General features: G+C 45.0%; 2 protein-coding genes across 3 annotated transcripts in view; one reads left to right on the top strand and one right to left on the bottom strand.

Annotated features, from left to right (window-relative positions):
* The window catches only part of LOC135908148 (uncharacterized), a 453,412-nt gene that overhangs the window by 63,240 nt on the left and 372,016 nt on the right, over positions 1 to 18,156 (top strand). The window lies entirely within an intron of this gene.
* The window catches only part of LOC139059814 (uncharacterized), a 76,278-nt gene continuing 60,564 nt past the window's right edge, over positions 2,443 to 18,156 (bottom strand). The window contains exon 3 of the mRNA XM_070538346.1: positions 2,443 to 2,532. Within this exon, the coding sequence (XP_070394447.1) occupies positions 2,443 to 2,532 (90 nt within the window). The remainder of the gene's footprint in view (positions 2,533 to 18,156) is intronic.

Below are 18,156 nucleotides of genomic sequence, written 5' to 3'. Positions count from 1 at the left end.
GAAGAGTTCGTACAAAGAGCCGAAGAGGCACGCCAGCTTGCTCGGCATCGTATCCGGAGCCAACAGCATACCGACACCCTTCGATGCAATCAGGGTCGACGCGACGTCCATTACAATACCTGCGCCTTCGTGTGGGTCTGGACGCCCATCCGTCGCCGTGCACTCTCGGAAAAGTTGCTCCCCCAGTATTTTGGTCCCTACAAGGTAACACGCCACCTCAGTGACCTGACTTACGAAGTCGTTCCCTGCAGTTCTGACTCCGGTTTGCCTCGTCGTCGTCCTCGCGCTGAAGTCGTTCATGTAGTGCACATGAAACCATACTATGCGAGTACGTGAACGCCAAGATGCACCTGAGGAGCTCCATTTCTTGTCGTTGCTGAAATAACTTTTTCATGTGACCGAGACGGTCGCTTTTCGCATAGGGGGCCATTGACACGATGCTGTGGGGCTCCTGCACCACGGGAGGGTGCGCGAAAAGGTCGGCGCCATGAAAGACGATGAAGCGCGTAAGCTGCACATTCTTCTTATTGCCCGCCATTAAAGCAAAATGTCTGTTTTGTAAGACTCCGTCTTCAATCTACGTTACAATATTTTGGCATTGAACATGTCTCGTAACTGCTTTTTTTATTCTAAGCCTTGCTGTCACGCCTTTCCCTTCGGCCCTTCCTTTACTGAAACTGACACGTGGCACTGTCTTTCCATTGGTGTCATGATGGTGATGGTAACGGCAGCAGTAAGGCTGATTAATGCTTGCCCTTTTGATTCCTGTTAGTTTAGTGGTAAAGAATATGGCGCGTGCATACACCAGGACTGCAAAATTTAACGCTTGTGGTGATTTTTTTAGAACTAATTTATGTTGGGACATTTCAAAGACGTGCGCCATTGTGGCCTAATAACTAGAGCATTGGTGAGGTTGAAGACTGGGTGTATTGCCATAGAAGCTTGAAGTTGAATTGCACAACAATTCGACGGGACGAAAAGAGAGAGATACACACAGCAGAACGCTCTAGTGTGTGTTTGTTAATGTTCTCTGTATGCCATCGAATTTTTGTGCGATCCAACTTCAAATAGAGCATTGGGCTTGTTTGGTGCAGGACCGAGGAAGTGTGAGCTATTCGACACCTTGCCACACAATTATGGGAAGTCTGAAGGTTTGCAAACAAAGCTTTGCTTTCAAACTACCTGCTCATGAATACAAGCACTGATTGAAAGAACCTTCATACAAAAATCATGATGAAATGAATGGCCCATGAAAAGTGTAATTTGTATATTGACTCTAGTTACATAATAGGCGCCACACCGGACTCAACCATCGTACTGGACAGAGCAGTTTCTTTCCTATGCGAAGCCCAAGCTTCCATTACATGCTGCGGAGATAACGAAGTTCAATTTGTTTTGACGTGGTACACGACATTCACTTTAATCAGTTTTTGATTCCAAAGAAGTGCCAAACACCACCTCTTTTTCAAGGATGTCATGGGAACATTTGGCGAGACCTTTTTACAGCCCCTCATTATGGAAGTGGGACCAGCCAGCTTTGCTTGGATGCCTTTATACATTTCTGGTCCTCATAATTATGTGCTACCAAGTTGCTAAAATCTATGCAACTGGTGCAAGGCAATACGTGAGTCTATTGTCAGATACAACTTTAGGAGGCCGCGTAATCTTCACTTCAAAGGCAGGTAAACGCAAGACTGCACCAATGGGCACGCACTCTAGACTGCTTTCATGCCACCGGACGCAACATACCCGATCATTGAAGAGGGAGTATTTCTTTAGACGTGTAGGCAATCGGCTGCAGCGCTTTGGTCATGTGGGCGGGGCCTCTCCTGTCTTCTGAAGTTATATCCGACTGTAGAGGATACCGCTTTTCGTACAACACAACATGACAAAGTGTACAATTATTCGGCCTATGAAACGGATACATCACAAGTGAGCTATGAAAGGGCTTAAGCTGTGTGGAAATGAGTACTTGCAAATATATGACATTGCTAAAAATATGTGGTATCGAACATGCATGTAATGGCACGTTTGAATCGGGGAGTGTTGCATTCATATGCATTCTTAAGGTCCTGCTTTGTTTTCTGTCTTTTCATTGTGAATTACACACACTGTTCATCTTGTGGCTAATCAACACGCACTATATTCTTGCTATAGAAAGAACAAACAACACAATGACGTGTATGCTGCATCAGTGTATTTTTCATTTACATGGTCCAAGAGTGGCGCAGGTTGTGTTATGTTTTTGCCCATTTTGAAGAGACACCAAGTTCTTGTTACAACTGTCTCAATATGCACAGCACAATGTTTACTGCAATAATTTTCTTTATGCTCTTGAGTAATAAATAAAATAATGAAGTGAAAGCTCCTTTATAACATGTCTTCTGAGAGCTTGATTGGAGAGCAGTGAGGTCACCGATACTGCTGTTGCAGAGCAGCCCTCTAGGCCTCTGCCACACTCTCACGAGCATGGACCTGGCGCTCGCCTACTGCCTCCAGGTGGTTGAGTGCCTCCAGCAGCAGAATGTTCTGCTGCAAAAAAAGTGGGTTGTCGGAATGAATCAACCGCATATAAATCATTATTTACAAGGAAAAATGCTCGTTGCACTATTGGTGCTAAGCGCCCTTAACTGTGGAAGCTTTTAGTGTAGGATGCATAATAAAACAATGTGTTGGGACAATGTTGCTTTATTTTTCATAACTGGGGTTGTCTTTTTCAGAGCCAATTGTCATGTTGATTAGTTTGCCAGCAGCTGAAGTGTCCCCGCACCTTCACAAGCCTCTATTGTAAGCACCACAAACCTATTTTTCTTGAGAGCAACACAAATGCGTCTCCCTACAATCCCGTTTTACGCGAGATGATTGCTTCCTATGTCTAAAAAAATTCATATTTTTGTCCCTTAACGCAATTTTCTACCATCCACGGCTGCAGTTCTGTTTCCTTGACATATATTCTGTAACGCTCATGTAATCACCTGTTTTGAATTCGCAACAAGTAATTAAAGACGTGCATAGCCTGCCCACCGACTCAATTTTTTTCTTCATCTCAACTAGCATATCAGCTGCCACGGTTTACTACGCCACTGTAATCCTGCCTTAATGCTATCTCCAACAATTTTTGTTTCTTCGCTTTGTGCACAATCCTCGACTTCTCAAGTTTCGTTTTTAGCCTCCAGGTTTATATTCCATATTGCATAACTGGTAGAATTCTAAACTTTTTTCAAGGATATCCATAACATGGCGATCACGATTCGCTAATGCCTTCCATGAGCTGTTCAACCCATGAAGATTTTCTATAAGTTTCCTGCTTTATATCTGTCCCTGCTATAATTATTTCACCTGAATAATGATACTCTTCGATATATTCTGCGGGCTGAATGTTATTCATGAATTTCTGTTATCTCACCAAATTAGTGAAGGTCACCTTTATTTTTTTCATATTATTCAACCTTCCAACGCTCAATGTAGGTCTGCCTGACTGTAATAGTTGAACTGCGCAGTGAATAGCACCTGGGTGATTTTGTCTCCTTGCCTGACCCCATTTTTGATTGCTATTCAACTTTGCTAGAGGCGAAACAATACATCTGCATAGTTTGGACATTTCGCTCTATGATGTACAACGTTTATCACTGTTTGTGCATCTAATTCATCGAAATGCCATTTTGCTATAAATGAAGCCATGTAAAACGTTTCTCGTGCTCTGCGTATTTTTCGATTACCTGATTGATGATATGAATGTGGCATCGCATGGCTCCGAAGCTCGGGCAAACGCGATCACTTTTGCATTTTCGCGGGCCCACGTGCATGTGGGAGCACGAACACTCATTGGTTCTGAATGCCTTTTTAAACTGCTGGATATTCAGTTCCTTAATACGAAGTTACTTAATCGATGCACTAATATTACGCTAAATATTAAACAGTAGAAATATACTTATCTACAGTTTGTCGATGTCTCCTTCACTGTGTTGGTTGCGACATGCATCGTCGGTGGCACCTCCTTGTCGCATCGTAGGTATATAGGCTCTCTTCCTTTGGCACACACTACGTAATATTCGTGACGCTGGCAGTCACGCAGAGTGGAGGAACTCCGCGCACTCACAGAAACAGCATCGGACAAGTTGTTTCTTCAGCATTACGCCGTGAACAATAGGAGCGTGTCGCGATCTGTAAAATCACTGAAGCCATTGGCAGTCTGACGGGATGCACGAAAAGATTGCTCAACAAGAACGCAGCTATCCAATAAATAGTGGGTATCGTCGAGCCTGATCACCACGTCGCGCACTGCAAGATCCTTGTACGAGTTTCTTTACGCTGGGCCTCTCCCACGCTTAGCCGCCATGCTCGCCTGATGAATGGATGTGACGACGCCACCACAACGTTCTTCTGTAAGCTTTAAAATGCTTCTAAACCACGTTAAAGTAACTAATAATGTTGTACAAAATGCATTTGTCTTATAACTTGCTTCTGCATGTAATACACTCCGTGGAACGACAAACAACGACAACCATGCACCGATGGTATGATCACGTGAGCCCCAGTTTCTGGACCACCCAATAACAACGCCCAAGGAATGCTAGCCGCCCAGATTGAATCTAGATAAACCAATGAAACTGGAGGCTTGTCGAAAGATTAACTGTGTCTCGATACCATTTGCGCTTTCATCTTGGGGTGTCGCCAGAGGTCGTGAATATCCTTACTTTCGCCAAACTCGGCGCATCCTGCATAGCACCCCAGGATGACTTCTTCCGCAACTGCGAGGCTTTCGAGGAACACGTATGGGTTTCCTTTGTAGCAGCTCCTACGAACGGGTGGATATCTAACTTTCCCTTTAATAATCACCTCTTTCCACCTTGTGGGTTTCCGCAGCACTATTTCGACAAACTCTCGGTTTGCTTCGAGTTGTTGACAAATTGGACTTGGCCCTACTATCAGCTAGCCACCTGGTTACCTCAGATGGTAGAGTGGCTGGCAACGCCCTGCCAGCTTTGGCTACTAACTCATTGGCATGTTCGTTCCATGACCAATCAGCAGAAGGCATCCCTTATATTTGTAGACATCGACTGTGGTAATTGCATCCTTGGTGATAGTGTTGTTAATGAAGAATAGCTTTCTTTTCGTAGTTAAGCACACTTAAACGCACTTTTATTGCAATAGCAATTATATGGTCAATCCAGGCGCATTTCTGCCGCCGGCGTCGCAATCTCCGACGTCGCCGCATGTGTGCGAGTAAAAGCATGCAAGTGTGAGCCGGCGACCGTGGCTCAACCTAGCGCGTACGCAAGCGAGGGAAGCGGGGAGAAAGTGCGCCCCCTTCCGCTGCGCGCAAGGATTCCGGAGGAGAGTAAGGAGGCGGGGGCGTTCTACTCTGGCGGCCGAGTCGGCTACACGAAACCATCCGGGGCGCTGTATATTTAAGGACATCCGAGGCGGGTGCAGAGTCCAGGCTGCGCAGTGTTTTCAAGGCGTAGTTCACGTTCATGCGCGTGGCCATGCGAATATCGATTCGCTCACAGCTGCTGCCGCGCTTCCTCACCGCAGCGTTTCCGCAGCAAGTTTACGCCGTCATCGCGTCAGATGAGTTTAAGTTGGCTTGTGCGCGCGTGACACATCACCATCAGCCTGGCTACGCCCAGTGCAAGGCAAAGGCCTCTCCCATACTCCTCCAACTACCCCGGTCATGTGCTAATTGGGGCCATCTTGTCCCTGCAAACTTCTTTATCTCATCCGTCCACCTAATTTTATCCCGCCCTCTGCTACGCTACCCTTCACTTGGAATCCAGTCAGTAACCCTTATTGACCATCGGTTATCTTCCCACTTCAATACATGTCCTGGCCAAGCCCATTTCTTTTTCTTGATTTCAACTAAGTTGTAATTAAATCACGTTTGTTCCCTCACCCAATCTGTTCTTTTCTTATCCCTTAACGTTATACCTATCATTGATCTTTCCGTAGCTCGTTGCGTCGTCCTCAATTTAAGTAAAACCCTTTTAGTAAGCCTCCAGGTTTCTGCCCCGTACGCGAGTACTGGTAAGACACAGCTGTTACAAACTTTTCTCTTGAAGGATAATGACAACCCGCTGTTAATGTTCTGAGAATGCCTGCCAAATGCACCCCAGCCCATTCTTATTGTTCTGATTATTGTAGTCTCATGATCCGGATACGCCGTCACCACGTGCCCTAAGTAGATGTACTGCCTTACCACTTCCAGTGCCTTGCTACCTATGGTAAACTGCTGTTCTCTTTCGAGACTCTTAAGCATAATTTTAGTCTTCTGCAGATTAATTTTTAGATCAACCCTTCTACACTGCCTCTCTAGGTCAGTGAGCATGCATTGCAATTAGTCCCCTGAGTTACCAAGCCAGGCAATATCATCAGCGAATCGCAAGTTACTAAGGTATTCTCCATTAATTCTTATCCCCAAATCTTCCCAATAAAGGTCTCTGAATACCTCCTGTAAACACGCTGTGAATAGTATTGAAGGGATCGTATCTCTCTGCCTGACGCCTTTCCTTATTTTGGATTTTGTTGCTTTATTTATAGAGGACTACGGTGGCTGTGGAGCCGCTATATATATGACAGGAGCAATTTGCGCTTGGTGTGTCGTATTTTCTTACGTACGTGTCGTTTTTTGTTGCGCAATATCATTTGAGCTTTAGATATCCTTCAGTACCTTTACGTACGGCTCGTCTACAGCCTGATTCGGCAAATCCTGCATGACAACTGACGTTTCATCTGAAACGCTTTCTCGTAATCAATGAAAGCTATATATAAGGGTTGGCTATATACCGCAGATGTGTCTATCACCCGACTGATAGTGTGAATACACTCTATTCTTGAGTAGCCTTAAGGAAATGCGCCCTGGTCCTTTGGTTGACAGAAGTCTATGGTGTTCCTGTTTCTATTTGTGATTACCTAAGTAAATACTTCGTAGGCAACATACAGTAAGCTGATCGGTCTACTATTTTTCAAGTCTTTGGCGTCCCATTTCTTATAGATTAGGATTATGTTAGCGTTATTCCAAGACTCCGGTACGCTCGAAGTCATGAGGCATTGCGTATACAGGGTGGCCAGTTTTTCTAGAACCATCTACCCACCATCCTTCAACAAATCTGCTGTTACCTGATCCTCCCCAGCGGCCTTCCCCCTTAGGATAGCTCTCATGGCTTTCTTTACTTCTTCCGGCGTTACTTGTGGGATTTGAAACTCCTCTAGACTATTCTCTCTTCCAGTATCATCGTGGGTGCCACTGGTACTGTATAACTCTATAGAACTCCTTAGCTACTTGAACTATCTCATCCATATTAGTAATGATATTGCCGGCCTTGCCTCTTAACGCATACATCTGATTCTTGCCTATTCGAATTTCTTCTTCACTGCTTCTAGGCTTGCTCTGTTTCTGAGAGCATGTTCCATTCTATCCATATTATGCTTCCTTATGTCAACTGTCTTAGGCTTGTTGAATAACTTGAAAAGTTCTGCCAATTCTATTACAGCTGTAGGGTTACAGGCTTTCATAAATTGGCGTTTCTTAATCAGATCTTTCCTCTCCTGTGATAGCTTACTGGTATCCTGTCTAACGAGGTTACCACCGACTTGTATTGCACACTCCTTAACGATGACCATAAGATTGTCGTTCATTGCTTCAACACCAAGGTCTTCTTCCTGAGTTAAGGCTGAATACGTGTTCTGTAACTTGATCCGGAATTCGTCTACATTCCCCCTTACCACTAACTCATTGTTCGGCTTCTTCCGTACCAGTTTCTTCCGTTCCCTCCGGTAATTCGAGTTCTTGCCATCCTGTGGTACCTGCACCGCACCTTGCCGAGCACGTCAACATCTTGTACGATGCCAGGGTTAGCGCAGAGTATGAAGCTTATTTCATTTCTAGTCTCGCCATTGGGTCTCATCCACGTGCACTTTCGGCTGTACCGTTTGTGGAAGAAGGTATTCATTATCCGCATATTATTCCGTTCTGCAACATCTACTAACACCTCTTCCCTGCTATTCCTAGAGCCTATGCCATATTCTGCCATTGGCTTGTCTCCAGCCTGTTTCTTGCTTAGACTAGTATTAAAGTCGCCCATGAATAAAGTGTATTTTGTTTTGACTTTACCCATTGCTGATTCCACGTCTTCGTAGAAGCTTTCGACTTCCTTGTCATCATGACTGGATGTAGGGGCGTAGACCTGTACGACCTCCAATTTGTGCCTCTTATTAAGTTTCACAACAAGATCTGCCACCCTCTCGTTAATGCTATAGAGTTCCTGTATGTTACTAGCTATACCCTTATTATTCAGCAATCCGACTCCTAGTTCTCGTCTCTCCGCTAAGCCCCGGCAGCGCAGGGCATGCCCACATTTTAGCACTGCATACGCTTCTTTTGTCCTCCTAACCTCACTGAGTCCTATTATATCCCCTTTACTGCCCCATATTTCCTCCAATAGCGCTTCTAGACTCGCCTCAGTAGATAACGTTCTCGCGTTAAATGTTGCGAGGTTCAGATTCCAATGGTGGCTTATTCGGACCTAGAGATTCTTACCACCCTCTGCTGCGTCACAGGTCTGACCGCAGCCGTGCACAGTTGCTTCGCCGCTACTGGGGACAGAGGGCCGGGGCTGGATATTTGTATTCATATAGGAGGTTGTGGCCATGTACTGCACCAGGGAGGCCAATCCTGCTCTAATGAGGGAGTGCGTTACCGGTTCTAGTCACCGGGATCAAGCAGCACTCTAGGACTGTCTATGCAATTTTAGCAGCACGCGTTTTTTTTAATCCGGTGGAAAATTGCGTGGCACCGGGGTTCGAGCCACGGTCTACTTGCTCGCGTGGCGGATGGTCAACTTCTACGCCACCGCTGCTCCCAGCACGTGAAGCCATGCTTGTTAATTCAGTTATACTTGTGGACAACTTGCTGTGGCTCTGCAGGGAGAGCTGCGGAGGTAAAGTGTGAACAAGGATTGTGTAAAGACTCCCACGTTTTAATCCGCAGTATTTTACTTTGGAGAACACCAACAAAACACCTTAGTAGCAACAGTGAAATAAGACAAAGCACATCACTGGTAGTAAAGGTGTACTTATTCTGCGGCAGTTTGCTTCCGCGTGTAGGGAGACGCGAAACTGTTACGCTGAACCTACGCAGCTCCCAAGCCCCTTTTGTCAAAACATTGGGAAACACTGCCAGACTACTGGGCGCTGTAACACTTGTGTAGCAGCCACGCGCCCGTCGCTTTCCCTTCATATATGCCAAAAGCTGTGCGTTCTATACCTGTATTGTCAAGTTTATATGGCCGATAAAACTACTATCCTTACTTCCTATAGCTGTTCCCTAATTTGCTCTCGCTATCGATGCTTCGCTTTTCGGACGAAACTGCTCTTTCTTAGTTTCAAACACATGTTTCTTTGGTTACACCAGTAATATAAATCCTCGCAGTCGCTCTGAAGCAGTGTCCGGTGTCGTTCACAGGAAATTTTTCTGTATACCAAGCACTGAAATGCAAGTAACTAAGCACAATCAATCGATCTGGCTTTCTAAATTATTTCCGACACTAGATCATGATCAAATTCTACAAGTTGCGTTGTGCAGCTCAAGCCCATACGGAAGCTATGTTAATCTTTGATCAGAATTTTATTCTCTGCCGTGTGGTTTATGAGAGCTGCGTAATAATGGGCTACATTACCATACATACAACACATGCCAGTCAGATGGGCGTAGAACTTTGGACCGCCTTTCTCGAGCAAGCTTTATGAGCAAGCCATTCACCGGCGCAGAGTGACTGCGTAAAAATCACGAAAAGGTAAAGTTTCAGCATGCAAGGTGAGGGGCAACTGCTTTAGTTCCATGCAATTGATTTAACAATTTTGTGATACCGTGTACGCTGAATTCCACTTGTGCGATAAGTGGCACATACCTGTAGCCAACAAGTATCGTTTACAAGTTTCTTCATGCTGGGAAAAATACAGAGTGAAATGATTTGTATCGGCACGTCACCTTTTATACGTCATCTTTAACAAGTCGGTAATTACATACTATTTTCTTGATACCCCGAGCACTTGATCCACCCCCTCTTAGGTGCTTCCAAAAGCGCTCAGTCTATCGGTTGGTCCTTTAAAGAAGTTTCCTCGCGATTACACTTTTGAGCTTATAATCATGCGTTACTTTTAGCACTTTCTCATAGTGAGCCCTACTTTTTGTTCCCTTACGGTGCATAAAAGTTCTTCTTTTTCTTTTTTAATTAACCGTAGCATCTCTGTCGGCATCATTTGACGCTTTTCAAGCATGGGTGGATGTATTTTCGGCATAATATATTAGTTTGTAAATTCTTGCAAATTGCATTTGAATGTATCCACAATAAATGTACGTCGTGTTCTTCCGCCAGGCATGCGAAAACAGGCAGGTAATCAAAAAGTTTTTTGTTTGTACTCTATTATGAATACAGTGCAAGAGAGCAGCAGGCAGCGTGTCTCAAGCAGAGCAGCTCAGGCAAATGTCGAGCTCGCGCTCCCCGGACGACTGGTGATTTGGTTGCAACGCCGGACATTCCTGTTCTCTACAATACTTTCACAGTGTCCCTTATAATAGAAAAAACACATTTCTGCTCTCACAAGAGATCGATCGCAGAAATTTAGTTTTAACTATGGCAATGCAGATGAATAATGGCTCATTCCTGCTATAATTGTAGTAGAACTTATCAACTTAGGTGAGGTTGAAAACAACAAATCTAGGTTATTGCCTCCGGTTCATTTGGCTACTCTAATAAGCCAAACATGTCTACGACACTTTTTTTTTCATTTCGGTGTTCGCAGTGCAACGAGCCTCGATGTGACAATGTTTGTCAGCTTAGTACAGGCTTGGCTGTCGTTTGGGGCTCTATAAACTGCCCCACCCACAAAGTTACAACGGTTAGGAAGCAGAATTTTACGCCAGACTGTTTCAAAAGCGTCATGATTGATATCCAGAGCGTGAGAGCGTTATGTCTAATAAACGAGTAGAAAAAGCCTCCGCCGAGGCGAGGCCTATCTTTCTGGTAGACTACGTAGCCTCGGGGAAATAATTCGCTATCATTAAGTGTTCAATTGAGCCAAGACGATATCTGCCTTTACCTACCATATGAAGCCAATAATATTATCTACTTTATTCACTATGACTTTGGCCTTAACTAGCTCACAGTTTCTAGAGCGGGTAAACCTCTTCTTCTTTCTAGTCATACTGAAAAGCCCTACCATTCAAGGTAAGCTTATCAAAACTTAGTTTGACTTTGTTTGTTTTGTCGGCTTTTATAACTTTAGCATATAGCCCCCGTCTCCTTCTCATTCATAGCGCGCGTTTCAGCTGAGCAGTCTTGATCGATATCATACGCTGTCCCTTTACACTTCCTGGCGTTCAAAAGGATCATTTGCTTTTCCTTGAAAGATAAAATAGTCACAACAAATGGTCGCTTTGCTTTACAGGTATAACGACCCACGCGGTGTGCACTTTCAACAAATTTCAGCCCAATAGTCAAATTAAATTTACAAATATATTTAATTAAATGTTCTATTGTGTCCCATGTTTCAGACTAAATTATGGGATTTTACGTGCCAAAACCACTTTCTGATTATGGGGCACACCGTAGTGGAGGACTCCGGAAATTTCTACCACCTGGGATTCTTTAACGTGCACCGAAATCTAAGTAGAGAGGTGTTTTCGCATTTCGTCCCCATCGAAATGCTGCCGCCGTGAGCGCGTACGATCCCGCGACCTCGTGTTCAGCAGCCCAACACCATAGCCACTGAGTAACCACGGCAGGTCCATGTTTTAGACTGATCATTATCCCGTACGTCATAGAAGACAACGATTTGTATACCGCTGCAGTTTTCTAAATCTACAGCTTTCTTGTCCAATTTGTTTACTTTAACTGATTGGTATATGATATGAAGTGCTGTGCCACACGTGGCAAACACAATTCGTTCTTTTATGTTACGTCATAGGCAAGCAGCCTATATATATAGTTTGCTGTGACTGAAATAAAGCAGTGGGGTACGTGCTCGTGGATCGTCTCCGTCACTTTGTCCCCCGCGACATCAGTGGCGACGAGGGTGGCCACCCCGCGGAGCCCCTGCCACGAACAGTGGCGTCTCGGTAGCGCTGGGAGTCCTGCTGGGTACTGAACGTAATCGAGTCTACGGAGCATCGGCGGTCATGGCCCTGGCTACGAGCCTCGGTACCCCAAGTTTCGACGAAAATCAAGAAAAGTAGGATATTTACTTGACTCGACTGGACGCATTTTTTGAAGCAAATGATATTAAGACAGATGATAAGAAAAGGGCGCTCTTGCTTTCGACACTGTCAACGAAGACGGTAGGCGTTCTTGCTGGACACTGCCCCCCCCCCCAAAAAAGTAAATGGCCCGAGTTACAAGGACGCACTTACCATCCTAAATACCCACTATGCGCCGAAGACTAATGAGGTTGCCGCAAGTTACAAGTTCTTTGTAAGGGATCAGGCTGCAAACGAATCTGTCCGGGACTATGCTGTTGAGCTACGCAAGCTTGCGGATAATTGTCACTTCGGCACTAGTTTTGACCGTATGTTACGGGACCGCATTGTTTGTGGGCTCACACTGCGCTGAGCTCACAGTTGCCCAAGCTGAAAACGATTGCCGTAGCGGCAGAGACAGCCGCACTGGAAGTAAGTGCCATGACTAGGCCTGATAATGAGGCAGCGGTGTGCACTGTAGGGAGTAAATCGCACCGATATCAGACGTTCACCAAAGATAAGCAAAGCCATACTGAGTGCGCACGCTGCGGAAACTACGATCACGAAGCAAGCGACTGTTCGCACAAAAAGGAGCAGTGTTTTCCCTGTCGGAAGACCCGTCATTTCGCAAGAAAATGCCGCTCCCAATCGGGGCTCCGGGCTGATCGTAGGTGCGATGACGTCGCTAACGCAGTTCATTATGAGAGCGCTGTATCCGAAACGGAGAAAGGCGATATCTCATCAGTGTTGATATTGCAGGGATCGCGGGAAAAGAAATCTTTGCTCCAGGCGTTCCGCAGAGTTATCCGCTGGGGTGGCATGTCCTTGAACTTGCTTATTGACACGGGATCACGGTTTTCTATCATCCCGCAGAAGATGTATCTAAATCACCGTCTGAGTTGGCCATGCTTATCGAAATGCAAACACATACTCAGGTGTTACTTGAGCAAGCTACCCATTGTCGGTGAACTGCACCTTGAAGCCTATTTTGCGGGGAAGACTGTACCTGCCACACTAATAGTTACAGGCTGTTTGGGTCCCAGCCTTGCGGAAGGGACTTAATCCAAGCATTCTCGTTTTTGCTGTTCCGGATTCTCGCTACGGTTCAATCGACGTCAGCAGATCCTGACAGCCTCAGGACCGAGTTTTCTGCCCTTTTTGAGCCAGGACTTGGAAACATTCAGGGCCACCTGTGAAATTCCACATTCGAGAAGGCGCCCAACCGAAGTTCCACAAGGCAAGGTCAATCCCTTATGCTCTTCGTGAAAAAGTGGAAACTGAGATGGACCGTTTAGTAGAGCAAGGCGTATTATCGCCCATAGCACATTTTGAGTGGGCGGCGCGAATCGTACCAGTACTGAAGAAAGACGGGTCCCTTCGCATCTGAGGCGATTTCAAGACCTCAATCAATGCTGCCTGCATAACTGAGGAGTACTATTTACCAAACGTTGAAGACATTTTCGCGTCGCTACGTGGGGGATCATTTTTCACAACACTGGACCTTAAGGATGCATATAACCAACTCCCATTGGATGAGGAGGCGAGCACGTTCGCCGTGATAAACACTCACAAGGGCTTGTTCTGCTATAACCGTCTTCCGTTTGGAGTTTCCTCAGCTCCCACGATTTTTCAGCGGTGCATGCGAATGGTCCTGGCCGGTTTTCCGGTATTGATAGGTGGTATTGATAGCGGAACGTCAAGAGGATAATGGCTCAGTGCTTCGGAATGTTTTGCGCAGGCGTCCAGAAAATCAAGAGTGGGTCTAAAAATTAATCTGCAGAAAACTAAAGTAATGTTTAACAGTCTGGGAAGAGAACACCAATTTACAATAGGCAACGAGGCACTGGAAATCGTAAGGGAATACACCTACTTGGGGCAGGCAGTGACGGCGGATCCGGATCATGAGACGGAAATAATCAGGAGAATAAGAATGGGCTGGGGTGCGTTTGGCAGGCATACTCAGATCATCAGCAGCAGGCTACCATTATCCCTCAAGAGAAAAGTATATAATAGCTGTGTCTTACCAGTACTCACCTACGGGGCAGAAACCTGGAGGCTTACGAAAAGAGTTCTACTCAAATTGAGGATGATGCAACGAGCTATGAAAAAAGAAAGATAGGTGTAACGTTAAGGGATAAGAAAAGAGCAGATTGGGTCAGGGAACAAACTCGAGTTAATGACATCTTAGTTGAAATCAAGAAAAAGAAATGGGCATGGACAGGACATGTAATGAGGAGGGAAGATAACCGATGGTCATTAAGGGTTACGGACTGGATCCCAAGGGAAGGGAAGCGTAGCAGGGGGCGGCAGAAAGTTAGGTGGGCGGATGAGATTAAGAAGTTTGCTGGGACGGTGTGGCCACAATTAGTACATGACCGGGTTTGTTGGAGAAATATGGGAGAGGCCTTTGCCCTGCAGTGGGCGTAACCAGGCTGATGATGATGATGATGATTCGCTCATAACATCGTCTATTCAATTCTTTATGTATCCAGTGCCTTCATGGTTCTACAAACGCTTTTAACAAATCCTTCCTTCCCTCTGCAATAGAACAATGGAACTCGCTCCCGGAATCCATTGTTGTAGAGCGAAACCCTTCGAAATTTCGAGAGTTACTAACCACTCATATATGCAGCTAATTATGCAAAAACCTGTTCTTTTTAGTGACTTTTCAGTTGTTGCATTTGTTTGCGTAGTACATGACTATTCATTCCATGTTTGTATTATTGTTTTGCCTCCCCCTTATGTAATTCCCCCATGGGGCCCTCATCATCATCCATCATAATAAATGATGGATGATGATGACGATGATTATGATGATGACGAAGAATGGTAACAAGATGAGAATAAATGATGTGCTCAAGAAGCCTACAGGGAACGCTGGTTAATGACCTGGGCCGATAGTTAAGTATTGAAGCTTTACTACCTGATTTATGCAACGGAACCACCTTCCCCATTCTCCAATCAGGAGGGATGGAAGAGCTCTGTAATGACTGCTCAAAGATTTCATGAAAACTCAACGATGAGCAGGTAGATGTACTTTTCAAGAACTTCGCTCTAATGTCGTCGATACCTGAACAAGATGAAATCTTCTGACTTTCAATTAAACATGTCAAACCAACGGAATCAATGAGTATTGGATTCATGGGTAAAAAGTAAGATGTACAAGGATGAGGGAAAACAGTCGCCAAGGTCGAGAAAAACACGAGGCAAAAAATTCATTTAACATTTTGTAGCAGTCGAATTTTCGAAGTTATTCAACAAGCGTAAGACAGCTTACATAAAAAAGCATGATATGGATAGAATTGATACGGATAGCCTAAAGGTAGTGAAAAAGAAACTAGGAGTTGGCAAGAATCAGATGTATGCATTAAGAGACAAAGCCGGCAATATTATTGCTAATATGGATGGGATAGCTCAAGGGGCTGAGCAGTTCTATAGAGATTTATACAGTACCAGTGGCACCCACGACGATAATAGAAGAGAAAATAGTCTAGAGGAATTCGAAATCCCACAGGTAACGCCGGAAGAAGTAAAGAAAGCCTTGGGAGATATGCAAAGGGGGAAGGCAGCTGGGGAGGATCAGGTAACAACAGATTTGTTGAAGGATGGTGGACAGATTGTTCTTGAGAAACTGGCCACCCTGTATACGCAATGCCTCATGACCCCGAGCGTACCGAAATCTTGGAAGAGCGCTAACATAATCCGAATCCATAAGAAAGGGGACGCCAAAGACTTGAAAAAATATAGACCGGTCAGCTTGCTGTCAGTTGCCTACAATCACTTTACTAAGGTAATGGCAAATAAAATCAGGAACACCTTAGACTTCTGTCAAGCAGTGGACCAGGCAGGATTCCGTAAAGGCTACACAACAATAGACCATATTCACACTATCAGTCAAGTGATAGAGAAATGTGCGGAATATAACCAACCCTTATATAAAGCTTTCATTGATTACGAGAAAACGATTGATTCTGTCGAAACCTCAGCTGTCATGGAGGCATTACGGAACCAGGTTGTAGACGGGCCATATGTAAATACACTGAAATATATCTATAGCGGCTCCACAGCCACCGTAGTCCTCCATAAAGATAGCAACAAAATCCCAATAAAGAAAGGTGTCAGGCAGGGAGATACGATCTCTCTAATGCTATTCACAGCGGGTGTACAGGAGGTATTCAGAGACCTGGATTGGGAAGACTTGGGGATAAAAGTTAATGGAGAATACCTTAGTAACTTTCGATTCGCTGATGATATTGCCTTGCTTAGTAACTCAGGGGACCAGTTGCATGCATGCTCACTGACCTGGAGAGGCAAAGCAGAAGAGTGGGTCGAAAAACTATTCTGCAGAATACTAAAGTATTGTTTAACAGTCTCGGAAGAGAACAGCAATTTACAATAGGTAGCGAGGCACTGGAAGTGGTAAGGGAATACATCTACTTAGGGCAGGTAGTGATGGCGGATCCGGATCATGAGACGGAAATAATCAGAGGAATAAGAATGTGCTGGGGTGCGTTTGGCAGGCATTCTCAAATCATGAACTGCAGGTTGCCATTAGCCCTCAAGAGAAAAGTGTATAATAGCTGCGTCTTACCAGTAATCACCTACGGGGCAGAAACCTGGAGGCTTACGAAATGAGTTCTACTCAAATTGAGAATGACGCAACGAGCCATGGAAAGAAGAATGATAGGTGTAACGTTAAGGGATAAGAGCAGATTGGCTGAGGGAACAAACATGCGTTAATAATATCTTATTTGAAGTCAAGGAAAAAAAATGGGCATGGGCAGGACATGTATTGAGGAGGGAAGATAACCGATGGTCATTAAGGGTTACGGACTGGACTCTAAGGGAAGGGAAGCGTAGCAGGGGCCGGCAGAAAGTTAGGTGGCCGGATGAGATTAAAAAGTTTGCAGGGACCACATGGCCACAATTAGTACATGACCGGGGTTGTTGGAGAAATGTGGGACAGGCCTTTGCTCTGCAGTGGACTTAACCGGGCTGCTGATGATGATGATGAGCAGTCGATCGCGTGTATTGGAGTGTTTGATCATCGCAAATACCTAGTGTATTCGGCATATTCCCGCTGGCCACATTCCAATATTTCCCCGGATTATCTCTAAGAAGCGGCGGGAGCATGTGCTGGTAGAAATTTTGTTTTTGCTTCAGACGAAATTTGTTTATAATCCGTCTTAGCGGTGGCGTAAGTGTTCGGCCGTTTGGGTTGCCCGCCGGATATACTCTCGTTCAGCGGGCGCCGACGACGTGCGTTAAACCACGGAGCGTGAAAGTTGAATATAATGCGCTTCTGAGGGAAGTATTGATTAATTTAAAAAATGAGTTTTTCTTTGAATAAGGTGCACTTTTCATCAATGTTTCGCGTGTGGACACTTGCAATAAAGTGAGTGACAGGATCAATTAGTTGGCGGTTTATATGCTCGAAGTCAGCGTTTTTATAGTCTCGGACAACTTTTGGCGTTTTGGTAGCGGGAACAGACGCACGCAGTACAAAATAAATGAGGTAATGATCACTCAAACCAGGTAAATGTCTTAAATATGAAACAGGCTGCGGTGTAGTAGTGAGAAGGAGGTCAAGAGTGTTAGCAGAATTCTCAGTAGATCGTGAAGGCTGCAGGGCAAGTTGCTTAAAATGAAAATTCAGAAAGATGTTGATGAAGAGAGACCACTCAGATGAGCAGTAAGATGAGGGAGGTCATGCCAGTTAATTTCTGGAAAATTGAAGTCACCAAGAAGGAAGAGTGGACATGGGGGGAACCGGGCAACTAACTTATTTAATACGTCATGCAAATCTGAATTTAATGTTAAAGGCAAATTGCGCAGCCGATAGCATACACAAAAAATCAAATCACGATATCCGAGAGTGACACGCGTACGCACGATTTCCAAATGGGTAGCAATATTTATAA

This window comes from Dermacentor albipictus, chromosome 1, assembly GCF_038994185.2.
Source record: "Dermacentor albipictus isolate Rhodes 1998 colony chromosome 1, USDA_Dalb.pri_finalv2, whole genome shotgun sequence".
In the NCBI taxonomy this organism is placed as follows: Eukaryota; Metazoa; Arthropoda; class Arachnida; order Ixodida; family Ixodidae; genus Dermacentor; species Dermacentor albipictus.
Note: the sequence above shows the minus strand (reverse complement) of the source record. Positions and strands in the feature narration are given on the sequence as shown.